Below are 27,812 nucleotides of genomic sequence, written 5' to 3' on the forward strand. Positions count from 1 at the left end.
ATGACAACAAACACAATTTTTCTGGCCGAACATAATTAGAAAGAAGAAGAAAACGTCAGGTTACAACACTTTTTGTTGTTGTTTTTCTTCTTTGTAATTATTTGTTTGGTCCAAAATATTGTGTTTGTTGTCATTTGTCACAACTCGAGTTGGATTTGTACACTTATAAATAAATAGGGTCTTTAAATAAATACGTTTTTAAATGTTTATGGGAAAAATGCATTGGGAATTATTTCCTGGGCCTGGCGTCGTCATGGAAGGGGTGGGACTGCGACGCTCTATAGGGTCCACCATGTTCAATTCATCATAACATGTAGGCCACATTCAGAAATAGCGCACTGAGCACACTGTGCAATGCAAACTAATAGGCGAGTGCGCTCCCGGTGTGCATTTCCGAACGCACCCTTAAAGACATACTATAAACTCAGCAACAAACGTTTGGAAACGTAACTTTGGTCCATTATTTCTCCACTTTAATAATACCAATTGTTATAATCATGACCGCCCATGTCTGTGTACTTGAAGGTGAGACACAGTGTACTTGATATGTATTGTGTACTGCCTGATCTGTAGCATACTTTATAGTTAGGCTACGAGAGACATCTCAGACAGCAAGGTCAGCCTTGCTGCAGCCAGTAGGCACGTTATTATGTCTCATATCTTGTCACGTCATTACGATCCAGCACTATATATGTTCCTGATTGTGTAATAAACTTTGTGAACCTTTAGCGTGATACTGTCTCGTGTCGCGTTATTGTTCTCCCGGGCCCGCCGCCGCAGTCGCCGTACCGAAGGAATACTTCAACCGGATTATCACACACCACCCAGCCTGCACACACTACCTGTCTGTCAAACCAGACGAGGGTCCAGTACTTAGAGTTTACAACACCAATCAGTATTGTATTTTATACCATTTTAATCCTTCATTAGTCACCTTTACAACGAGGTATAGATTGTAAGGATCATGCTTTTGTGGAATGAGCAACACAGCTAAACGTATGGGTAGCGCCTCCAAAAACTGTGCCAAAATGGCATGGTATTCACCCTTGCTTTGAGTTGCTCAGTGGATTAATTGTATGATTGCACTCTCCCACAGTAATAAGGAATAAACAAACAAAACAATTACACATATTGGCAATTTTTACACCTTATTAATTTTACACTCAGTGTTAGGGAACTCAGTATCGTCTGGAAGATGATACGCATTACGCAGCCACCACATCTCTTGGTATGGTATGGGGCAGTATCTGTCTCACAGGCAAGACAGAACTTGAAGTTGTCATCATTGAAGGCAATCTCAATGCAGTGAGACATCGGGATGAGATTCTGGGGCCATGCAGTGGTGATCCCATATCTTCAGAATCTGGGACCTGACGCCATCCTCAGTTCATCCAGGATGACAACGCTTGCCCCCCAGAGCCAGGATTATCAGAGTAGCCTAGCTCCAGAATGTGGGAGTGGAGAGGATGGAATGGCCTGCCGTGAGTCCAGACCCTCAACCCAATTAAACACTTGTGGGATCAGGTTGGGCATGCTGTACATGCTAGAGTGACCAACAGAACCACCTTGGCTGACTGAACAAAACCTGGTTGAGGAATGGGTTGGTTGACCAGCATGGTGCCAAGCTGTTACAGCTGCTTTTGGATCTTTCACCCGCTAACACTGAGTGTAAAATTAATAGTGTAAATAATGGCTATAATATGTGATGTTTTTTGTACTTTTTTTCCTTATTACTGTGGGAGAGTGCAACCATCCATGCAACTCAAAGCAAGGGTTGAACCACTTTGGTATATTTGTTGGAGACGCTACCCACACGTTCACCTGTATTGCTGATTCCACGACGGCCCAACCCTTACAATCTATACCTCGTTGTAAATGTGACTAATCACCAATTAAAATGATATAAAATACAATACAGATTAGTATTATTTAAGTGGAGAAAGTTAAGTTTCCGAACTTTTGTTGCTGAGTTTATATAGCCAAGAGCAGCAAAATCCTCAGAGCAGGTAAAAAGGTAAACAGGGAGAGTGTTCCATTCATCGTTATAAGACAGGATCCTACTGAAAACAGAGAACCATGAACTCAAATCAACGTATCTACAAGCTCACAGATATCAGCTAAACATGAATAACTAACCACTCAAATAGATGTTCTATTTTAGACTAAACATAATTTGGATTTTCATTCATTTCAATAGATAGACATAGCCTACTTTGCCCCTGGCCTGAACATTTTGAAACGCCCCTACTCCTCAACAGTACTTGATTGGCTGCAGCTGTGTTGTGTGCGTGCAATGTCCTTAATCAGAGCGTGTGTGTGTGTGTATAGGGCACGGACTGCCCTGTGACAGGTTTATTGAACATATATGTCAAGTCAAACACTCAGTCAAGTAGTTTAGTAGACAGAATGTATAAACAGCAACAGAGTAGGCCTACAGTCACACTCCAAAAGAGATAGCACAAAAACAAAAAAATCCTTGCGGTCTTGTTTGCAGTTTCTTCTGTATACTTCCTGCAGTATAGAAGTATACATATTTCTGGATGAATTGACAATGGATGACCCTGATGTAAACAAGTCTGTAGACATGTATTCTTAGGACTGTACCCATTCTGCAATCTGATAACATATGTGGCGGGTTAAAACGAACCCGGGGCAGGTTAAAACTAACCTGTAACTTCCTGTGAGGTTAGGCTTGGGTTATGGGTAGAGTGTTGGACTCCTGACTGTAGGACTGTTAGTATGTCAGACCAAAGTTACGTTTTTTATTCAGCATAGAAGAGGGGTATAGACAGGAAAAATGCAGTATATATGTTATGCTTCTTTTTCTGTTTTTGTTCATACAATTACATAGACAGAGAACAAACAGGAAACTTGACAGACTGAAACTCTTGTCACAATGTTTACAGTGGAAAGGTTTTTATCCAGTGTGGACAAGCAAGTGTCTATTCAGATTACTTGAATGCGTGAAACTCTTGTCACAATGTTTACACTGGAAAGATTTCTCTCCAGTGTGGATAAGTTGGTGGGACCTCAGATTACTTGAAACCGTGAAACTCTTGTCACAATGTTTACACTGGAAAGGTTTTTCTCCTGTGTGGATACGCTGGTGGGACTTCAGGTGAGCTGACGCTCTAAAACTCTTGTCACAATGTTTACAGTGGAAAGGTTTTTCTCCAGTGTGGAGACGCTGGTGTGTCTTCAGATTACTTGAATGAGTGAAACTCTTGTCACAATGTTTACACTGGAAAGGTTTTTCTCCAGTGTGGACACGCTGGTGTGTCTTCAGATCACCTGACTGAGTGAAACTCTTGTCACAATGTTTACAGTGGAAAGGTTTTTCTCCAGTGTGGATACGCAGGTGCCTCTTAAAGTTAGTTGAACGACTGAAACCCTTGTCACAATGTTTACACTGGAAAGGTTTTTCTCCAGTGTGGATAAGCTGGTGTGTCTTCAGATCACCTGACTGTCTGAAACTCTTGTCACAATGTTTACAATGGAAAGGTTTTTCTCCAGTGTGGACACGCTGGTGTTTTTCCAGTGTATCTGACCGAGTGAACCTCATGTCACAATGTTTACAATTAAAAGGTTTTTCTACAGTGTGGATAAGCTGGTGTGTCTTCAGACTACTTGAAACAGTGAAACTCTTGTCACAATGTTTACACTGGAAAGGTTTTTCTACAGTGTGGACATGCTGGTGTGTCTTCAGATCACCTGACTGTCTGAAACTCTTGTCACAATGTTTACACTGAAAAGGTTTTGCTCCAGTGTGTAGATAATGGTGTCTCTTCAGGTTACTGTTCTGACTGAAACTCATGTCACAATGTTTACACTGAAAAGGTTTAGCTCCAGTGTGGACATTCTGGTGTCTCTTCAGATGACTTAACAAATTGAAACTCTTGTCACAGTGTTTACAATGGAAAGGTTTTTTTCCAGTGTGGCAACGCTGGTGACTCCTAAAGTTAGTTGAATGGCTGAAACTCTTGTCACAATGTTTACACTGAAAAGGTTTTGCTCCAGTGTGCACACCTCCACTTGTCTCACCCCAATCATCACTGTCGTCAGTTACTTCAGTGTCAGATTCCAGTTCAACTTCAGAGCAGTGTGAAGAGATGTCTTCATCAACCTCACTTTTCACTGCTAATAATTTAAACATCGACCCAACAGGTTCCTCTGGTCTTTGAAGTAGATCCTCCTGTTCATCTTTAATCTGTGGAGGCTCTGATTCCTCCTGGACCAGACTGAGGCTCTTCTCTTGCTGTTCTTCTTTAATCTGTGGAGGTTCTAGTTTCACCTGGACCAGACTGAGGCTCCTCTCCTGCTGTTCTTTAATCTGTGGAGGTTCTAGTTTCACCTGGACCAGCCTGAGGCTCCTCTCCTGCTGTTCTTCTTTAATCTGTGGAGGTTCTAGTTTCACCGGGACCAGACTGAGGCTCCTCTCCTGCTGTTCTTCTTTAATCTGTGGAGGTTCTAGTTTCACCTGGACCAGACTGAGGGTCCTCTCTTGCTGTTCTTCTTTAATCTGTGGAGGTTCTAGTTTCACCGGGACCAGACTGAGGCCCCTCTCCTGTTGTTCAGGGGAAACCTCCTCCTTACACACAGGGAGGTCTGTGAAATCTAGGAGGAGAGGGAAGGTAACATCAGCAGAGAGCAAATCATTGTGTTTTCTGATTGGATAAGATTGATTTGTTTTGTAATAATGTCTAGTGTTTTAATTCTATTCTATTCTATATCTATTGATGATGGGCGTTTTCCCAAATTTTACATCACGGCTTATGCCCCAAGCAGGCAAGCGGTCAATTACATTTTAATGTGGCCAACGGCCGCATTACCTGGTCGAGGTGACAGCCATTAAATAACGCCACGCTACGCCACTATAGAGTCGATCGACAACAACGGGAGGTAAGAATAAATCCATCACGACCGCGAAGGGCCGTCAAACACAGGATCTTTTTTTATTATTAGGCGGGATGATTTAGATCGCGAGTTATTAACGTTTTAAGATTTCCGTTCTCGCCGGCTAAACAGGCAGGGAACATTTTCGATGACCTGTCACTGTTGTGCAACACAGAGGATTGTGCAACGAGCGCATCTAGGCTGTGGAGCGATGCGACCGGTTTTCATATGACTAATTTGACGGAGCACATGGCTGTGCACTTGAACTTGATGGTGATTTACGTCATGGGCCTTAAAACTTTAACAGAAGATTTGAGATGTTGCCAGGCCCCATCAGTGGCAAAGATTTCAGCACTTGTGCAGTAGAACCGGCTACAACAGGACAGTTACAGAGCACATGTTTAACTAGCTGTAAATAAAACGGTACCTACATATCCTGTACAACTTTACTACGGGTTGCAGCGTTGCATCAAACAGTCCATGTCCCTGGTCCATCTCCCGCTGTTCCTCTGACCGTGCTACATTTCTTTTGGAGGCCATCTCTCCTGATGGCGTGAGATCTCCTCCTGTGGTGCTCTGTGGAAATCAACAGAAAATAATGTTTAGTTATCATTCAGCAACCTGAATGATCACAGCATCACCATCGGACAGAGAAGCTTTGCATACCATGCACACAGCCACGTGCACACAGGGCTTAAAACAAGTTGTTCCACATGTTTTTCCAACGTCTGTTTTTCCATACATTAATGACACTAATGATGTTTGGGGGCTGGTATTGGTAAAATCATGTTTCCTTTATATTAAGTTCTGACCACCTTATGATTGCAGTTTGCACACACGATGGGTCATTGGGTTGTGTGCATCCTCGCTTGTTATTGAAACACCCGGTAGCACTTAGTGTGTTGCAGAGCGCCTGACGTCCGAGCCAGTTCTTTCAAATCCATATTTAAGCAATATTACACGAGAGGGTGTGGGTTAACGTGATTATTGCCACGACAGGGATGCGGTCAGGAACGAGACAAAGTCGAGTTCCGCAAGCATCACTGAAGTGGCAATAATCACGTTAACCCACACCCTCTCGTGTAATATTGCAATTCTACAACAGTTACCCTTAAAACTAAGAAAATCGCTGAAATAATATATACGACAACAAATGTCCCAATAAACTAGCTAGCCTAGCCACCGAGTTTGCTAGCGCTCTGGGAGAACAGAGCAGCTGAATTATTTGTTTTGATTAGGTGGTGAATGGTGCTGGTTTAACCCACGGCTAGAAGGCTGTTTCAACCAATCAGATGGCTTCCTCGAAACGACCTGTGGTAGAATAAAGATTATCGCTCGACTGCCTTGAAAACAGGGGAGGTTCTTTCCTTGTTTTGAAATAGGTGAAAGGTTGATTTTTGTCTGTATGTATGTATCCACCAACAAAAAAGGGGGGGGGGGGGGGGGGGGGGATGGGTCAAAGTCAGATAACAACAGTGACATGTGAAAAACAAATGTGAAAAGAAAATGTATTTATTTTACAAGGAAGTGTACATGTGATTAGCCTCGGTACCAGGCTTTCATTTTTGTTGGTGCAAAAATTGAAAGCCTGGAGGAACGCATTCGCCGCTCTGGTCTAAAAGTGGAGTCAACCCTTCCGGGTGGGCGTCGCTCCAAATTATGTGACGTAGCGCTGCACTAGGGGGCAGTGATGTAACTAGGGTGCGTTTTGCGTCCAAAAACGCACTTTATAGTTTTGGGACGCAATAGACCATCAACCTGTGCGTCCATGGGATGCACTACTGTACTCCCACTGAAAAGAAATCGCGGGGGGAAGAAATGCGGTAAAACAATAATCTACGGAAACGATCATTTTGTATGCCCACATCCGACCTCATCCTATGTTATAAAAAATAAAATCCATGTAGAAATCGTTGTAGAACCACTAATTTGTTGTAACTACATTGTCAACACAGCGCGCCGCCATGTTGCTCAGGCGAGCTCTGACCAGGGAGCGGAGCGCTCCGAGCGCAGCCTCTAGAGTAGACTAGAGCCGTTTAGAGAGAGAGTGACGACAATTGAGTGATCAGTGACGCTTGCAGCCCGTTGCAGCCCCACGAATAAGCAGTGAACGGAGATGTCGCAACTCTCTCAACTAAACCGCGCTGCCTCCGACAGAAATATTTAGGGGAACATGTTTTAGCGTGACAAGCAGACCCGATTCACAAACAGACAATGAGTCACTTTAAATGAGCTGTGCTGCAGTGCATTAAATGCACCATACTTAAGCTCACTGATTGCACCACATTATTATTATTTATATATTTTACATTATTTTGGTGCCATTATATTATTTACTGTTCTGCATACGTTGCACTGTTGTGTTGTTCTGTTTGCATACTTTGCACTGTTGTTGCAAACATCTTTGCAAATATTAAAGTTTTCAGATTTGGAATTGTATTCACTTCTTTCATACATTTCTACATGAATATAACCACATTATAACAATCAAAAATGAAATGATAGTTTAATGCTGCAATTTGTAAAAATGACAAAATGTGACTGACAAAACGTAGCTGAAGTGGGACTCATCAAATGTCCCTGGGACTCATCTACAAGACCATCCCTGCATCCTGGGACTCATTACATTGGAAACCTAATTACATCACTGAGGGGGGAGAGGAGGGGCCGGGGGTGATGGACAGATCGATGAGATCCAATCAGGGCGCGCGCAAATCTGAGCCGCGACCCGCCCCTCTAGACCAGAAACCTAACACGTTAGCTCAGGCTAACATGTGATTGACTCCATTAAGTAAAAAATAAAAAACGGGGGAGGTTTTCCACCGTGACGTGCATTGCATTGTTTAACTCCCGTGAGGTAGCAACCGGTCGTTGATAGTGAAACTTAAAAGAAGGCTCGGACGCTACTGCCTTTGACAGCACAGTCAAGAAAAGAGGAGTGTTGTAGCGACTACTTCTTCCCATCAAATCAAATTAGAAGTAGTGCTATGAGGCTGAGCTGTCGGCAGGAACTGTATGACGCGTTTCTTTCAGTCAAATCCAGAAAAGTTCTTATTGTAGTTAAGGTGATTTATTGACAAATAAACAAGGTCCAAGAATGTACTGAATGTTGATAAATGAAAACGTAGGTGTAGATAAACGGTCAACAGTAAATATTGAGCCTAGAGCTCACCCCCATTCTCTCACTGAATGCCACTGCCCAGACACACAGCTGACATAAGTAAAGTGATTAGCAGACACACAGCAGGACCTCATCAATCAGGTAAGGGCTGTGGCACATCGAAAACCCAAGCGTGGGAAAAAATAAACAAATAGAATAAACAACAAACAAAATGTCTATTTTTTGCTCCTACAAGGAGATGAAAGTGTTTGCATCGGTACGCCTCTATGGGTAACTTTTGTGAGAGTAACAAATAAATCCTCTCAAATCTCTTGATTGACAAACATAGCAAGTGTTCCCTGTCTAATTTAATGCAAGAGAACCGAACGTAAGCACTTTTTATTGTCAATTAGGTCTGCCTTCCGTGTCAATAATTCCATCCTACCTGTTGCATGTTGTTGTAAGCAACTTATTAGAACTCCAGTGACTTCCATTATTCCTGTGATTTCATCTTTTGGACGCTGCCAACCACTTGAACATCTTCTTTACAAACATTGCAACAATGCTGGTTAACAAACTGCCCTCCCACTCTGGGCGTTTTGGTGTAGAGCACATCAAAGCCTTCTACAAAAACCTAGGTGTTTGTAAAGATGATTTTAAAATGGCAATGGTAACAACTGAGGAGGTACTTCAAAAACTGAGTGCCCTCCAACCCCACAAGGCCACTGGCCATGACAATATTCCCTCCAAATTTCTCAGAGACTCAGCCATTTCCATAGCTCCAGTCATGACTCACATAGAAGTAAACCTCTCCATCAAACAGGGACAGGTCCCCCAAGATTTTAAACTGGCCAAAGTAACCCCCCTGTACAAAAAAAGGGAGTAAATTAGAACCGGGCAACTACCGCCCTATTTCTATTCTAAGCTCCATCTCGAAAGTGATGGAAAAAATAGTCTATGAACAGGTTGAAAAGTATCTTGCCACTAATACATTGTTGTACGAGTTCCAATCTGGTTTCAGAACATCCCACTCCACTGACACATGCCTCCTCTATTTGAGCGACCACATCAAACACGAGGTGGATGCTGGAAAATACTGCGGCATGCAGTGGCGGAACAACATTGGGCCGGGCCGGGGTGGGAGACAGCACGACCGGCACGACCGGGCCTCACCGAACATGACTCCCAACACCCCCCCCCCCCCCCCCCCCCCCCCCGATCGGGAAGAAAAAACCATTTACGCTAACAGTTGCTGCTAATTTGAGCAGACGTACATGAACGACAGAGGAGTTGTGTGTGTGAGGAGATGATCACAGTCACGGATAGAGGGAAAGTGTTATATTTTGCCTGTTATTTATGCTATATATTATTGATCGCGTCTGTGTCTGTGACATTGCGCAGCAGTGCACACACACGAGAGAGAGAGAGACGTAGAGAGAGAGACGTAGAGAGAGAGAGGTGCTGCGTGTTAAAAAAATAAATAGGCTACTACTCATCTTTGTGTTCTGTTTCACCTTTGTTGAGTGATCGCACACAGGGAAAAGCAACAAGAAGGGGTTTAGAATCGAAACAGTCCGTTGTGGAATCACACAGAGTGATTAGCCTACTAATGAGTGACAGGTCTTGCCACTTTTGTAGCCCTGGCTGGACCGCTTAGTTACAGCGACTCTCTCGGCAGCGCGGTAAATTCTCATCAGACAGACATGATATTTTGTTAAAGTGTAGGCTATTATAGGCTATATAGGCTCTGTATCTGGTTAATTCAAGATTCAAGATTGCTTTATTTGTCATTCTTTAATTCCAACTGCAGCAACAGAAAAAAACGAAATTGCGATGTGCTGAGTGCACGGGCCGCAGCAGCATGGGTCGCGCGCAGCTCGCGCTGCCACAAACTTCTCTTTACATCAGAGAAAAAAAGAAAAAGAAGAAAGCGACCAGCGACTTCTTCAGAAGCAAGAGGAGTTAGTTAGTTAATTGCGGGAGCCTATGCGGGATTGGCAGGGGGGCCCGCTGGTTTTATCAGTCGTGAGTGACTGTGTAAAAAAATCGTCCATCGATCATCTGACAGCCCGGGCCCTCAGGAGGTCCGGGCCGGGGTGTGACCACCCCCCCTACACCCCCGGTAGTTCCGCCGCTGGCGGCATGGTCATGCTGGACCTCCAAAAGGCTTTTGACACCGTGAACCACTCCATACTGGTTAACAAGCTAAAAGCTATTGGTTTTGATAGCACATCAGTGAGCTGGATGCAATCCTACCTGGAGGGGAGAGAACATGGTGGAGGTGAACGGAACACTGTCCCCCCCCCCTCCCAGTGAGCTGTGGCGTTCCACAAGGAAGCATACTAGGGCCTTTACTGTTCCTAATATATGTAAACGACATGACATCAGCTTGTGACTGCAACTTGTTCCTGTTCGCAGATGACTCAGCACTGCTGGTCTCGGACAGGAACAAACTGCAGGTTGAAAAGACCCTCAGCTCTGAACTCTGTAGAATCTGCACCTGGCTCGCTGATAACAAACTATCCTTACACCTGGGAAAAACTGAATCCATTCTCTTCAGATCAAATAGTAATCTCAGGAAGGCAGATGGCTTCTTGGTTAAAGTGGGTGACAATATTATCACACGAAAAGATGAAATTACCTACCTAGGTTCCATCCTGGAGGCCAATCTTTCTGGTGATAAAATGGCCACCAACGTAATCAAAAAAGTCAATCAAAGAACAAGATTCCTTTACAGGATCTCCTCACTGGTCAACAAAAACACCTTGAAGATCTTAACAGGAGCCCTCGTACAAGGTTTCTTTGACTATGCATGCACCTCTTGGTACCACAGCACCTCAAAGGCCCTTAAAACAAGGTGTAACTGCTCCTATCCAGCAGAATAACGAACGCTCCAACTGATATATTGTTTTTAGGATTGTTTTTTAAATTGATTTTAAAATTATTTTACTTGTCTATAAAGCTCTCAATGGTCTCGCACCTTCCTACCTACATGACTGCCTGCCTAAATATGTCCCAAACCGCCCCCTAAGGTCTTCCACTGCTGGCCTGCTCGCTTTGCCTAAAAAAATGCCTAAAGAATACGGGGAAGCACCTTTTTGCTTCTACGGGCCGTCGGCATGGAACAAGCTCCCACTGTACCTTCGTCAGGCAGCCTCTGTAGACATTTTTAAAGCTCAGCTCAAGACCCACTTCTACAACATTGCTTTTAAATTAATTGATCATTCATTTTTTATTTTTTGTTATTCATGTCCTCAATGTATTGCATTACTGCTTGTTTTTTTAATGTCGTTGCCTTGCTTTTCTTTTATTCTCCATTGTTCTGTAAAGAACTTTGAGCTGCATTTCATGTCATGAAAGGTGCTATACAAATAAAGTATTATTATTATTATTATTATTATATCTTAAGGTTGTTTATTTCCCCAAGACAACGTGAAAAACTGCAACACAAAACATAACAATATTCTTTTAAATACAATGAAACATGAAATATGAATGTCCCCGTTGTCAGTCAATCATATTATTTATGTAAACAAACACTGATATGTAAACAAACAATTAAACGATCGACAGAACTACAACACTGTTTACAAACAACAAGAAAACAACATTTCTTTCAATGTTGAGGGTAAAATGCTCTGGATGTGATGCTGCATCAGCCCACTGTTGTTATTGATGCGTGATGTTTTGCTTTGCTGTGTCTATTGTACATGTAGGCCTACAACTCTCAGCAGAGTGGAAGGGGAGAGAAATGTATTCCATTGGATTTATAATTTAATTCTTGTACACCCTCAATATAAATATATAAGAGTGTTAATCCAAAGTTAACTGAACTTGGAAACGCAACATCAGTGCTTAGTTTATTCTACCACCATTTTCTGTTGCAACTGTTATTATTATTACATTGATCTGCATTACAAAATAAACGGTCAAATTAAAGTCTGACACAACTGATACAAAACGACAGTCCACAGAATTAACGTGTCGACTACCGTCACGTGACAGTGTGTATTTCAACAGATCTTACGTTAGTTTTAGGCTACTATAAAATAGTATACTTACTTTAGCAGAGAAACAGCAGCGAGGGACTTAGCTTAGCAGAGAGCTAGCACGACTGTTGTTGTGACTGTGAGCAGTGTTGCCAGATTGTGTGAAAGTTTGAGTGAAGCCCTGGCTGCTCAAAGCTCTATCTGGGTTGTCCTCTTTGTGTCTCAGGTTGAAAAGGACAGACTGTCCCTCAAAACGACCAACTGGTTCAATTTCAGCTAGTAATGGACGGACCCCCGGCGGCGAACACACATATGGTTGTGCATAATGCCACTAGCGCTGCTGCTGGAGCGTGCACGTACCATGAATGGTCACTAGGGGGGTGGCATGATACAGCGTAATACTATGCGGCATAGGGGTTGTATTATAGCAAATACATTACACCAGTGGTCCTTGAGGGGATTAGTAGGTAGTCCCCATGCAGCTAACTGGAGAGTTGGTAACCAGCTGGACCCTAATATATTTAACTGAATAATAAAAGGGAGCAAATTAGACCCTGGCAACTACCGCCCTATTAGCTCCATCTCAAAAGTGATGGAAAATTGTCTATGAACAGGTTGAAACAGTGGCAGGCAGGAATTAATTATTAGCTGGGCCTGGGACCACCTGGGTGGTCACACTGCAATTTATTTTCACATGAATTAATTCATTATCATTTAAATTTCCTGAAAATATTATTGTTGCCCAGTATTGATTGATTGATTGAAGAATGTATTAACAGTTTGAGAATTACAGTACATTTCAAGCACAACTAAATACAAGACTGTTAACTGTGGACGACACGATAAAGCATTACACTTGTTTACAATAGAGCGTCACAGTCTCGCCCTACCAGGGCCCAGGAAATGATTCCCCGTTCATTTTCCTCATTGACATTTAAAAAAGTATTTATTTAAAGACCTTTTAATCCTCGTACAAAGCAAACTCGATTTGTGACAAATCATGACAACAAAAAATTTTCCGGGCCGAACATAATTAGAAAGAAGAAAACGGCAGGTTACAACACTTTGTAATTATTTGTTTGATCCAAAATATTGTATTTGTTGTAATTTGTCGTACACTTATAAGGTCTTTAAATAAATAGGGTCTTTAAATAAATAAGTTTTGAAATGTCTATGGGAAAAATGCATTGGGGCCTGGCGTCGTCATGGAAGAGGTGGGACTGCGATGCTCTATACTGTCTATAGGGTCCACCATGTTCAATTTATCATAACATGTAGGCCACATAGCCCACATTCAGAAATAGCGCACTGAGCACACTGTGCAATGCAAACTAATAGGCGAGTGCGCTCCCGGTGCGCATTTCCGAACGCACCCTTAAAGCCATTGGGCGGCTACTATAAACTCAGCAACAAACGTTTGGAAACGTAACTTTGGTCCATTATTTCTCCACTTTAATAATACCAATTGTTATAATCATGATCGCCCATGTCTGTGTTCTTGAACGTGAGACACAGTGTACTTGATATGTATTGTGTACTGCCTGATCTGTAGCATACTTTATAGTTAGGCTACGAGAGACATCTCAGACAGCAAGGTTTGATTGATTGAGTGAAATATTTATTAACAGTTTGTAGAATGTACAGTACATTTTAAGCACAAACTCAATACAAAGACTGTCAACTGTGAGTGGACGACCCAATTAAGCATTACACTTGTTTACAACAGGGTCCACATTGTTCAATTCATCAAAACATTTAAAGACATACAGACATTTAGAGACATACAAATAGACATTTCTATGTAGCTAAAGTACAGAACAGGAATTCATCATATGATCAGCCTTGCTGCAGCCAGTAGGCACATTATTATGACTCATATCTTGTCACATCATTACGATCCAGCACTATATATGTTCCTGTTTTTGTAATAAACTTTGTGAACCTTTAGTGTGATACTGTCTCGTGTCGCGTTATTGTTCTCCCTGGCCCGCCGCCGCAGTCGCCGTACCGAAGGAATACTTCAACCGGATTATCACACACCACCCAGCCTGCACACTACCTGTCTGTCAAACCAGACGAGGGTCCAGTACTTAGAGTTTACAACACCAATCAGTATTGTATTTTATACCATTTTAATCCTTGATTAGTCACCTTTACAACGAGGTATAGATTGTATAAGGATCATGCTTTTCTGGAATGAGCAACACAGCTAAACGTGTGGGTAGCGCCTCCACAAACTGTGCCAAAATGGCATGGTATTCACCCTTGCTTTGAGTTGCTTAGTGGATTAATTGGATGATTGCACTCTCCCACAGTAATGTGTGTTCTATTTTAGACTAAACATAATTTGGATTTTCAATCATTTCAAAAGATAGACATAGCCTACTTTGCCCCTGGCCTGAACATTGTGAAACACCCCTACTCCTCAACAGTACTTGGCTGCAGCTGTGTTGCGTGCGTGAGTGCAATGTCCTTAATCAGAGCGTGCGTGTGTGTGTGTATAGGGCACGGGCTGCCCCGTGACAAGTTTATTGAACATATATGTCATAAATGCAACATAGTACAGTCAAACACTCAGTCCAGTAGTTTAGTAGACAGAATGTATAAACAGCAACAGAGTACAGTCACACGCAGGGACGGATTAACACCCACGAGGGCCCCTGGGCCGGTACGTTTTGCAGGGTCCCCATAGCACGTGTGCGTGCGACATTTTTGTGATTTTCCGTGTTTTTATCATCTTTTTTACCTAAATTTAACTAAATCAATGGCAAATGAAGGGCCCAGGGAGCGCTTTTCAGGGCGTCAAATCTATTACCGCGCAGTCCAGTTTCTCTGAAGGGCCCCTGAGAGCCAAGGCCAATGGCTAATTTGTTTGCAGTTCTTTCTTCTGTATACTTCCAGCAGTATAGAAGTATACAGATTTCTTGATGAATCGACAATGGATGACCCTGATGTAGCCTAACCTCCTGTGAGGTTAGGCTTGGGTTAAGGGTAGGGTATTGGACTCCTGACTGTTAGTATGTCAGACCAAAGTTATGTTTTTTATTCAGCATAGAAGAGTGATATAGACAGGAAAAATGCAGTAAATATATTATGCTTCTTTTTCTGTTTTTGTACATACAAATACATAGACAGAGAACAAACAGGACAGTTTTGCTACTACAGTATATGAACAGTTTATTGGATTGGGTTGATGCAGCTAGTTACAAAACTGAAACAAAACAAAACAGGACAAAACAAAACAACCCCCCACCCTCCCACTTGGAACGTTGACACCTTCTCCTTTCACCATAGGTATTTTCTTTTAAAATAAAATAAATAATAGCAATAGCCAATAAGGATTTAATGAGGAAAACAATCTCCCACTTGGAACTTTGACGCCTTCTCCTTTCACCATAGGTATTTTCTTTTAAAATAAAATAAATGATAGCAATAGCCAATAAGGATTTCATCAACATGAGAAAAAAGAAAGACATGAGAAGGAAAGAGAGCGAAGAATAGCCAGGAGTGAATGGTGAGATAAGGACTCCATGGTGTTGTAGGAGAGAATGGCAAAAAGGGATAAGGGGTCCTGATGTTTGCTTTGGAAATGGATAGGAAGAAAGTAGGATTTACTAATCTGACAATTTACTATTCTGTGCCTATTTGGTCGCAACTCAAACAGGGCTGAGTCAGCTCAAGTGAAAAAATGCTGGCGTGAATTAGATCCTAATTTTTCAATAAATGATAGAGCTGTAAGGGTTAATATCAGTTAAACCACTTTAACCAGTATTATAGCCTACTTCAGCTTTTAAAAGTAGCTGATCTACAAGCTCACAGAGCACCACATTGCCATGCATTGTGAGCTTGTAGATCTGATACATTTTTTTTAATTTCTTGAAAAACAAACAAAAAAACATTGCAGTGCAGATCAGAGATTGCAGGTATGGAGTTATGAGGTGTCTAAGACTAGGACATGATTAGCACTGTGCAGGGAATGGATATAGGGGTGCAACAATTAATACATTATGGAATGCACTTCCCATCTCTCTCTAGACAGGCTGGTTGGGTTATTTCCTAGTGTTTAAAATTAGTTAAATCTGGGTAGAAATGTAAATGTAAATGTAAATGCTCTTCAAATTCCCTCTGCACGTCCCTTCCCCCTCCCTCCCCTCTCTCTCTCTCTCTCTCTCTCTCTCTCCAAAGCAACTGAATGGATCTGGACTTGCTGGGTGTTGAAAAGCCGGTCGTTAGGCTACTTTTTGTTTGATTAATAATATTGTTTTGCAGAGCGGGGCGGGGTGGGCTGGCTCCAGTCCAGTGGCGGGGCGGGACAGGCGGGTTATGAAAAAAGCTGGCCCACCATCACTAATCGGAACAGTTAGAGCCACAGCATTCCATGGAATGTTTTCACATTATACACGACCGATTTGTTTTTTGCATGATTGAATAAGAGAACTAGCGATAGACCGGCCGTGCGGGTAATACGCTGAAGAACGCTCAAAATATGTGGGTTTTTTGTGCTATATATACATAGGGGAGAACGGGGTAAGATGAGCCAGCGGGTAAGTTGACACCCCCTTTATCTAGAAAACTAGAAAACTGTTGCCATGTGACCTTAAATCTAGCAAGCATCCATCATTTACACCTGGCTGTGAAGTTGGGAAGCATATGGGGAAAGTAGAAAACATTATTTTACACAAAAAACTGTTTGTCGGTCAAAGTAAAATTTCGACACATCATGTAAAATGACTGTTATACAAAGCAAAATGTACCTAGGTCTAAAATGTAATATCATACACGTTGATGATTTGCCAATGGATAGAAACATGTGAATCATTTAGAAAATAAATTGTCTGAAGTAGCTTATTCTAGTCATTTTTTCTAAAATGGTGGCTATGGGTAAGATGAGCCAATGTCGGGGGGGTAAATTGAGTCAATGGGAATCACTATTCATATTTATTTTATTAAGTCTTTGCTAATCAAATTATACTGAATGACCTTTCATTTGCATGTACATACTCATTTAAGAAAAGTTTGCAATATTGTATTAACAATATTGCAAATATAAGGTTCTGAATAACACACTTTATTTAATGTACAACCCAGATTCGGCACAAACAAGGGACTGAATTATTTTCGCTACTATGCCACCAAAATGTGGAACGCCCTACCAACAGTCATTAAGACATGCAAATCCTTTGACTCCTTCAAAACCGCTCTCAAAGGGCACCTACGGACGTCTGCAATTCGAAACTGGCCCCCGCAAAATCTGAATTTGTGCTTTAAATGTACTGTAATTCTGCAAACTGTTAATAAATATTTCAATCAATCAATCAATTGTCTTAATATTGCTTTAATAATAAATAAACAAATAAGACAATTAGCCAAAGGGAAAACTGTTATCTGTTTAAGCTTTTAACATTAAAATATCATGTGGTTCAACTTGCCCCTCGACTTGGATCAACTTACCCCTTGCATGGGGCAAATTGAGAAACATAACTTTTTTTTAAAAGGTCATATTTTCATGGCCCATAGATGCTTACTCATCATTTCAATTGATAGAAGACATCCTGAAATATGGGTAGATCATTAGATTTTACTGCCATCTCACTTTGATCATGAATCTCGTCCATCCATAATTGGACTTGACAAACATTGTGACGAGAGCTTTTCTCCAGTGTGGAGACGCTGGTGTGTCTTCAGATCACCTGACTGTCTGAAACTCTTGTCACAATGTTTACAATGGAAAGGTTTTTCTCCAGTGTGGACACACGCTGGTGTGTTTTCAGTTTATCTGACCACTGAACCTCTTGTCACAATGTTTACAATTAAAAGGGTTTTCTCCAGTGTGGATAAGCTGGTGTGTCTTCAGAGTACTCGGATCAGTGAAACTCTTTTCACAATGTTTAAACTGGAAAGGTTTTGCTCCAGTGTGGACATTCTGGTGTGTCTTCAGATCACTTGACCGACTGAAACTCTTGTCACAATGTTTACAGTGGAAAGGTTTTTATCCAGTGTGGACAAGCAAGTGTCTATTCAGATTACTTGAATGCGTGAAACTCTTGTCACAATGTTTACAATGGAAAGGTTTTTCTCCAGTGTGGATAAGCTGGTGGGACTTCAGGTGAGCCGACACTCTAAAACATTTGTCACAATGTTTACAGTGGAAAGGTTTTTCTCCAGTGTGGATAAGCTGGTGGGACTTCAGGTGAGCCGACACTCTAAAACGCTTGTCACAATGTTTACAGTGGAAAGGTTTTTCTCCAGTGTGGATAAGATGGTGTATTTTCAGTGTATCTGACCGACTGAACCTCATGTCACAAAGTTTACAATTAAAAGTTTTTTCTCCAGTGTGGACACACTGGTGTATTTTCAGTTTATCTGTTCGACTGAACGTCATGTCACAATGTTTACAATTGAAAGTTTTTTCTCCAGTGTGGATAAGTTGGTGTTTCTTCAGATTACTTGAATGCGTGAAACTCTTGTCACAATGTTTACACTGGAAAGGTTTTTCTCCTGTGTGGATACGCTGGTGGGACTTAAGGTGAGCTGACACTATAAAACTCTTGTCACAATGTTTACAATGGAAAGGTTTTTCTCCAGTATGGATACGCTGGTGTGTCTTCAGAGTAATTGACTGACTGAAACTCTTGTCACAATGTTTACACTGAAAAGGTTTTTCTCCTGTGTGGATACGCTGGTGGGACTTAAGGTGAGCTGACACTATAAAACTCTTGTCACAATGTTTACACTGAAAAGGTTTTTCTCCTGTGTGGATACGCTGGTGGGACTTAAGGTGAGCTGACACTATACAACTCTTGTCACAATATTTACACTGGAAAGGTTTTTCTCCAGTGTGGACAAGCAGGTGTCTATTCAGATTACTTGAATGCGTGAAACTCTTGTCACAATGTTTAAAGTGGAAAGGTTTTTATCCAGTGTGGACAAGCAAGTGTCTATTCAGATTACTTGAATGCGTGAAACTCTTGTCACAATGTTTACAATGGAAAGGTTTTTCTCCAGTGTGGATAAGCTGGTGGGACTTCAGGTGAGCCGACACTCTAAAACGTTTGTCACAATGTTTACAGTGGAAAAGTTTTTCTCAAGGGTGGATAAGCTGGTGGGACTTCAGGTGAGCCGACACTCTAAAACGCTTGTCACAATGTTTACAGTGGAAAGGTTTTTCTCCAGTGTGGATAAGATGGTGTATTTTCAGTGTATCTGTTCGACTGAACGTCATGTCACAATGTTTACAATTGAAAGTTTTTTCTCCAGTGTGGATAAATTGGTGTGTCTTCAGATTACTTGACTGACTGAAACTCTTGTCACAATGTTTACACTGAAAAGGTTTTTCTCCTGTGTGGATACGCTGGTGGGACTTAAGGTGAGCTGACACTAAAACTCTTGTCACAATGTTTACAATGGAAAGGTTTTTCTCCAGTGTGGATAAGCTGGTGGGACTTCAGGTGAGCCGACACTCTAAAACGCTTGTCACAATGTTTACAGTGGAAAGGTTTTTCTCCAGTGTGGATAAGATGGTGTATTTTCAGTGTATCTGACCGACTGAACCTCATGTCACAAAGTTTACAATTAAAAGGTTTTTCTCCAGTGTGGACACGCTGGTGTATTTTCAGTTTATCTGTTCGACTTAACGTCATGTCACAATGTTTACAATTGAAAGTTTTTTCTCCAGTGTGGATAAGTTGGTGTGTCTTCAGATTACTTGAATGCGTGAAACTCTTGTCATAATGTTTACACTGGAAAGGTTTTTCTCCTGTGTGGATACGCTGGTGGGACTTAAGGTGAGCTGACACTATAAAACTCTTGTCACAATGTTTACAATGGAAAGGTTTTTCTCCAGTATGGATACGCTGGTGTGTCTTCAGAGTAATTGACTGACTGAAACTCTTGTCACAATGTTTACACTGAAAAGGTTTTTCTCCTGTGTGGATACGCTGGTGGGACTTAAGGTGAGCTGACACTATAAAACTCTTGTCACAATGTTTACACTGAAAAGGTTTTTCTCCTGTGTGGATACGCTGGTGGGACTTAAGGTGAGCTGACACTATACAACTCTTGTCACAATATTTACACTGGAAAGGTTTTTCTCCAGTGTGGACAAGCAGGTGTCTATTCAGATTACTTGAATGCGTGAAACTCTTGTCACAATGTTTAAAGTGGAAAGGTTTTTATCCAGTGTGGACAAGCAAGTGTCTATTCAGATTACTTGAATGCGTGAAACTCTTGTCACAATGTTTACAATGGAAAGGTTTTTCTCCAGTGTGGATAAGCTGGTGGGACTTCAGGTGAGCCGACACTCTAAAACGCTTGTCACAATGTTTACAGTGGAAAGGTTTTTCTCCAGTGTGGATAAGCTGGTGGGACTTCAGGTGAGCCGACACTCTAAAACGCTTGTCACAATGTTTACAGTGGAAAGGTTTTTCTCCAGTGTGGATAAGATGGTGTATTTTCAGTGTATCTGTTCGACTGAACGTCATGTCACAATGTTTACAATTGAAAGTTTTTTCTCCAGTGTGGATAAATTGGTGTGTCTTCAGATTACTTGACTGACTGAAACTCTTGTCACAATGTTTACACTGAAAAGGTTTTTCTCCTGTGTGGATACGCTGGTGGGACTTAAGGTGAGCTGACACTATAAAACTCTTGTCACAATGTTTACAATGGAAAGGTTTTTCTCCAGTGTGGATACGCTGGTGTGTCTTCAGAGTAATTGACTGTCTGAAACTCTTGTCACAATGTTTACACTGAAAAGGTTTTTCTCCTGTGTGGATACGCTGGTGGGACTTAAGGTGAGCTGACACTATAAAACTCTTGTCACAATGTTTACACTGATAAGGTTTTTCTCCAGTGTGGACATGCTGGTGTATTTTCAGTGTATCTGACCGACTGAACCTCAAGTCACAATGTTTACAATTAAAAGGTTTTTCTCCAGTGTGGATAAGATGGTGTGTCTTCAGATTACTTGACACAGTGAAACTCATGTCACAATGTTTACACTGGAAAGGTTTTAATCCAGTGTGGACAAGCAGGTGTCTATTCAGATTACTTGAACGAGTGAAACTCTTGTCACAATGTTTACAGTGGAAAGGTTTTTCTCCAGTGTGGAGACGCTGGTGACTATTCAGATTACTTGAATGCGTGAAACTCTTGTCACAATGTTTACACTCAAAAGGTTTTTCTCCAGTGTGGAGACGCTGGTGACTATTCAGATTACTAGAATGAGTGAAACTCTTGTCACAATGTTTACACTGGAAAGGTTTTTCTCCAGTGTGGACACGCTGGTGTGTCTTCAGATCACCTGACTGTTTGAAACTCTTGTCACAATGTTTACACTGAAAAGGTTTTGCTCCAGTGTGGAGATAATGGTGTCTCTTCAGGTTACCTTTCTGACTGAAACTTATGTCACAATGTTTACATTGAAAAGGTTTTGCTCTAGAATGGAGACGCTGGTGTGTCTTCAGGCTACCTTTCTGACTGAAACTCTTGTCACAATGTTTACACTGAAAAGGTTTTGCTCCAGTGTGCACACCTCCACTTGTCTCACCCCAATCATCACTGTCGTCAGTTACTTCAGTGTCAGATTCCAGTTCAACTTCAGAGCAGTGTGAAGAGATGTCTTCATCAACCTCACTTTTCACTGCTAATAATTTAAACATTGACCAAACAGGTTCCTCTGGTCTTTGAAGTAGATCCTCCTGTTCATCTTTAATCTGTGGAGGCTCTGATTCCTCCTGGACCAGACTGAGGCTCTTCTCTTGCTGTTCTTCTTTAATCTGTGGAGGTTCTAGTTTCACCAGGACCAGAATGAGGCTCCTCTCCTGCTGTTCTTCATTAATCTGTGGAGGTTCTAGTTTCACCGGGACCAGACTGAGGCTCCTCTCCTGCTGTTCTTCTTTAATCTGTGGAGGTTCTAGTTTCACCTGGACCAGACTGAGGCTCCTCTCTTGCTGTTCTTCTTTAATCTGTGGAGGTTCTAGTTTCACCAGGACCAGACTGAGGCTCCTCTCCTGCTGTTCTTCTTTAATCTGTGGAGGTTCCAGTTTCACCTGGACCAGCCTGAGGCTCCTCTCCTGCTGTTCTTCTTTAATCTCTGGAGGTTCTAGTTTCACCTGGACCAGACTGAGGCTCCTCTCTTGCTGTTCTTCTCTAATCTGTGGAGGTTCTCGTTTCACCTGGACCAGACTGAGGCTCCTCTCTTGCTGTTCTTCTTTAATCTGTGGAGGTTCTAGTTTCACCAGGACCAGACTGAGGCCCTTCTCCTGTTGTTCAGGGGAAACCTCCTCCTTACACACAGGGAGGTCTGTGAAATCTAGGAGGAGAGGGAAGTTAACATCAGCAAAGAGCAAATCATTGTGTTTTCTGATTGGATAAGATTGATTTTCCTACTTACCGATTTGTTTTGTAATAATGTCTAGTGTTTTAATTCTATTCTATTTATATATCTATTGATGATGGGCGTTTTCCCAAATTTCACATCACGGCTTATGCCCCAAGCAGGCAAGCGGTCAATTACATTTTAATGTGGCCAACAGCCGCATTACCTGGTCGAGGTGACAGCCATTAAATAACGCCACGCCACTATAGAGTCGATCAACAACAACGGGAGGTAAGAATAAATCTATCACGACCGCGAAGGGCCGTCAAACACAGGATCTTTTTTTATTATTAGGCGGGATGATTTAGATTGCGAGTTATTAACGTTTTAAGATTTCCGTTGTCGTCGGCTAAACAGGCAGGGAACATTTTCGATGACGTGTCACGGTTGTGCAACACAGAGGATTGTGCAACGAGCGAATCTAGGCTGTGGAGCGATGCGATCCGTTTTCATATGACTAATTTGACGGAGCACATGGCTGTGCACTTGAACTTGATGGTGATTTACGTCATGGGCCTTTAAACTGGATTTGAGATGTTGCCAGGCCCCATCAGTGGCAAAGTTTTCAGCACTTGTGCAGTAGAACCCGGTACAACAGGACAGTTACAGAGCACATGTTTAACTAGCTGTAAATAAAACGGTACATACATATCCTGTACAACTTTACTACGGGTTGCAGCGTTGCATCAAACAGTCCATGTCCCTGGTCCATCTCCCGCTGTTCCTCTGACCGTACTAAATATCTTTTGGAGGCCATCTCTCCTGATGGTGTGAGATCTCCTCCTGTGGTGCTCTGTGGAAATCACCAGCAGAAAATAATGTTTAGTTATCATTCAGCAACCTGAATGATCACAGCATCACCATCGGACAGAGAAGCTTTGCATACCATGCGCACGCAGCCACGCACACACAGGGCTTAAAACAAGTTGTTCCACATGTTTTTCCAACGTCTGTTTTTCCATACATTAATGACACTAATGATTTTTTGGGGGCTGGTATTGGTAAAATCATGTTTCCTTTATATTAAGTTCTGACCACCTTATGATTGCAGTTTGCACACACGATGGGTCATTGGTTTGTGTGCATCCTCGCTTGTTATTGAAACACCCAGTAGCACTTAGTGTGTTGCAGAGCGCCTGTTCTTTCAAATCCATATTAAAGATTATCGCTCGACTGCCTTGAACACGAGGGAGGTTCTTTCCTTGTTTTGAAATAGGTAAAGGGATGTATTTTGTCTGTATGTATGCACCAAAAAAAGAAAGAAAGAAAATGGGTCAAAATCAGCTAACAACAGTGACATGGAACATGTGAAAAACAAATGTGAAAATAAAATGTATTTATTGTACAAGGAAGTGTACATGTGATTGATTCCATGAAGTTAAAAAATCACACACGTGTGAACCGAGTGGTGCAACTCCCCTCTCTCTCTCTCTCTCTCTCATATTAGCAGACAACAGTGCAGTACTACAGCACCCCTACTGGCCCCTACTGGTACATACTGGTGCTCATTAACGTCACATAGGTGCATGCCCAACACATAGGTGCATGACCAACACGGACATTGCTGGTTGTAGGAGTGGTTGCACCACTCAAAAAGAAAAGCAAACAGGGGAGGTTTTCCACTGCATGGTTTAACTCCCGTGTGGTAGCAACCGGTCGTTGCTAGTGGAACTTAAAGAAGGCTTGGACGCTACTGCCATTGACAGCACAGTCAAGAAAAGATGATATGAAACACCACCCGAAGTGTTTGCAAACAAATAAATCCTCTCAAATCTAAGTCTAATTTAATGCAAGAGAACCGAACGTAAGCACTTTTATTGTCAATTATGGCTGCCTTCCCCGTCAATAATTTCACCCTACCTGTTCCATCCTACGTTCCTGCATGTTGTTGTAATCAACTTAGAACTCCAGTGACTTCCATTATTCCTGTGATTTCATCTTTTGGATGTTGCCATGATCCATATGGAGAAACTTCTATAACTTCAGTAGTAAATTAAATCCGTGCTACTTTTAAGTCAGAATAGCAGGGGGAAATTGAATCGAGCACAACAGACTGGTGTTGCGTGCAGTAGCCTAAATAGCAGATATACAAGCTCACAGTGCGTAGCATTCGCGACACGCTGTGAGCTTGCATATCTGCTATTTACTACCCAACACTTTGGTGTCGCCGTGTCGGGTTACATTACATACTTACATTCAGCAGCGCGTGGTGCATTCTGAGCAGCTGATCGATGTAAACATTATTTGAGTGGGAATGGATGCTTGGTAGTTTGGAGAGATCACTTGACTAATACTACTGTCTAGCAGCAAGTATATGCTGCGTTGATGACTTCATGTCATTCACACCGCTACATACACCCGCCAACCCCCTTATTATTATTTTTTGCCGATCTGCACTGATCTCATAAATGGCCCATATAATATACCTCAAGACGGAGAACTTTAAGCGCGCGTGCGCGCACACACGCACGCATACAAAATTGCCGCCGGTTTCGTGAAAGAAGGTTCTAGAACGGAACCATTTCTAGAACCAATTTTAATTTAGGGGAAAAGGGGCTTCAGAGGTTTCGGATGGATGGATGGATTCGTAACGTTCTTTTTTTGTGAGGTAGTAGTTAGTGATCTCCACTGTCTTTTCAGACGTCATAGCAAATAGCTTAGCAGGACTGTCTCATAGAATTTACTCCGTTACATTTTCATAAAATATATTCCAAGATGTGATTTTTTTTTGTGATTACATTTTTAGGTGATCTTAGTGGTTTTAACATTTAGAACTCCAAAACCAAAATTAATTAAATATGTTTAGTTCCTTTTAATCTACTTCATCCTTGTTTATGTTTTATATAAATGAATCTGCAATTCAATAATACTAAGATAAGACTAAGATAAAAAATAATAAATAATGCCATACATCGCTCTGCAAACAACTGCCTCAATTGAAATGGCTGCTTAGGGACAATTTGATGTTTAAAGAATGTGTCCACTGGAGCAAAAGCGAAAACATCCACCATAAATAGCAGATCTACAAGCTCCCAATGTGTCAAGTTGAGACTTGTAGTTGTGTGCTTGTAGATCGGCTATGTTAGGTTTGGGAGTAGTCCATATATTAGGTTTGGTGGTCCAAGTATAAAGGGTTTAAGTGGTTAAACTGAAGTGACATTGATAAATTCCAAATATTAAAGTATTCTGCAGCACCACTGGACTTGGACTGTGTGCTCATAATACATATCTGCTATTTAATCATGTCTCTGTCTGTCTGTGTCTGGCTGGGTGAAATCCACGTAACTTGAGAACCGTAAGCCCCACCGACTTCAAATTTGAAACACACGTTCCACACCACCGCAGGGGGTGCAGTGCCCGGTGTCAAGTCGGACGGACCCACGGTTGTCCAGAACCTCCCCCAAAAGGCCTCTGTCCGGGCTCTGGACCGGGCCCCTGCCCAGTGTAAATATATGGAGCTGGCCTGTTTTGACCTCAACTACACTCCATATTTTAGGCATGGCTGACACAGAACTCCATATATAGGAATAAAGGGACACAGAGAGACGCATACAGAAATCTGACATAATTCTGACGTCGGGCATAAAAGGGACACAGACATAGCCTAATATCTGGGTGGGGCATTCATGTCCAACTTGCATCATTCCAAGTAGGCCAGTGCCCAACGGGCCCTGCCGTAGAGGCCCCACGGGAACCTCTCTAGTTCAATAAAATAACCAATGACCAGCATCTAATCTGGTCAACAACAACCAAATGGACAAAAGTTGTTTAACAACCATACACATTCATTCAAGTCGTATTTTTCTATGCCCAGCTTTCTGGGTTTGTGTGAACACAGCCATAGCGGTGTTGGTTTAGAAAATTACAAATAGGCTATTGCAGGTAATCATTTTCTTTCTTTCAATGTTGAGGGTAAAATGCTCTTAGACTGGATGTGATGCTGCATAGAGCCCACTGTTGTTATTGATGTGCCGTTATGTTTTGCTTTGCTGTGTCTATTGTACATGTATAGGCCTACAACTCTCAGCAGAGTGGAAGGGGAGAGAAATGTATTCCATTGGATTTATAATTAAATTCTTGTACACCCTCAATATAAATATATAAGTGTTAATCCAAAGTTAACTGAACTTGGAAACGCAACATCAGTGCTTAGTTTATTCTACCACCATTTTCTGTTGCAACTGTTATTATTATTATTACATTGGTCTGCATTACAAAATAAACGGTCAAATTAAAGTCTGACACAACTGATACAAAACGACAGTCCACAGAATTAACGTGTCGACTACCGTCACGTGACAGTGTGTATTTCAACAGATCTTACGTTAGTTTTAGGCTACTATAAAATAGTATACTTACTTTAGCAGAGAAACAGCATCGAGGGACTTAGCTTAGCAGAGAGCTAGCACGACTGTTGTTGTGACTGTGAGCAGTGTTGCCAGATTGTGTGAAAGTTTGAGTGAAGCCCTGGCTGCTCAAAGCTCTATCTGGGTTGTCCTCTTTGTGTCTCAGGTTGAAAAGGACAGACTGTCCCTCAAAACGACCAACTGGTTCAAATTCAACTTTAGCTAGTAATGGACGGACCCCCGGCGGCGATCACTTCTTCTTCTTCTCTGAGTTTTATGGCGGATCGCAACCAACATAAAGGTGCATACCGCCACCGACTGTACAAGCGTATAAAAAAATATTTTGTAAACTTTGTATCGAAAATAAAATAAAACAAATCAAAACCCCGACTAGCTCCCCTTCAGTTTCTGTCCATTCCCTACATCCCAGACCCTAAGGCCTGAGATGGTTGTGCAAATTCTTCTTTCAGTGTATCATTCAATTCTTCTCCACTTATATCCTCCACGCCCAGGAACCTCCTGGCTGCCTCAAGCACCATCTTGATCCTCTCTGATTTCCGTGGAATTTCCACAGCACAGTTTATGACCATGGCTATGAATGCCAGGAATTTTTTCTTGTCACAGCAAATGTTTGGTTCACCCTTTTCCTTCATATTCTGCTCTGGTTCACGTTGCACAACATGCACAGTTTCAGTCCCATCCAGCCTCCTCACAGCTTCAGCATATGTAATTCTCTTTTCTTTCCTTATCTTATTTATTTTCACTTCCTTAACTCTTTTAGGACAAATTGCCGCTCCTGCACCATGGTTTCCTTCACAATGGATGCACCTCTCCGGTAATTCTTCCACGTCACATTTCAAATCGATGCCGGCGGCGATCACACATAGGGTTGTGCATAGCCCTGGAACATGACTGCCATGATAATTATCATGACAGTCATGCAGTAACTTTGCCCTGTTTTTTGCAGTCGCTGCATTTACAAGATTTCCGTATATATAAACATTCAGATTTCAAATATAAAGTACTCACAAAGTGTCCCACGGGTGTTAGTTAGTAGCAGCGCGAGCGATTAGAATTGCTACGTCCCGCGTTCTTTAATAAAAAGC

At 41.9% G+C, this 27,812-nt stretch overlaps 2 protein-coding genes across 2 annotated transcripts in view; one reads left to right on the plus strand and one right to left on the minus strand.

Moving 5' to 3' along the window:
* The window catches only part of b4galt1l (DP-Gal:betaGlcNAc beta 1,4- galactosyltransferase, polypeptide 1, like), a 390,521-nt gene that overhangs the window by 153,747 nt on the left and 208,962 nt on the right, over positions 1 to 27,812 (plus strand). The gene's annotated exons all lie outside the window — the stretch shown is intronic.
* Positions 1,142 to 12,229, minus strand: LOC310873819 (uncharacterized protein; the record flags this gene model as incomplete). The annotated part of the gene is made up of 4 exons (XM_083786370.1): positions 12,056 to 12,229; positions 5,325 to 5,469; positions 3,913 to 4,614; positions 1,142 to 1,188 (listed from the first exon to the last, which is right to left on the minus strand). The coding sequence occupies exons 2-4, from the start codon at positions 5,431 to 5,433 to the stop codon at positions 1,142 to 1,144; spliced, it is 858 nt and encodes a 285-aa protein (XP_083642496.1). The 5' UTR covers positions 5,434 to 5,469; positions 12,056 to 12,229.

Source organism: Protomyctophum parallelum (genome assembly GCF_964188405.1).
Source record: "Protomyctophum parallelum genome assembly, chromosome: 16".
In the NCBI taxonomy this organism is placed as follows: domain Eukaryota; kingdom Metazoa; phylum Chordata; class Actinopteri; order Myctophiformes; family Myctophidae; genus Protomyctophum; species Protomyctophum parallelum.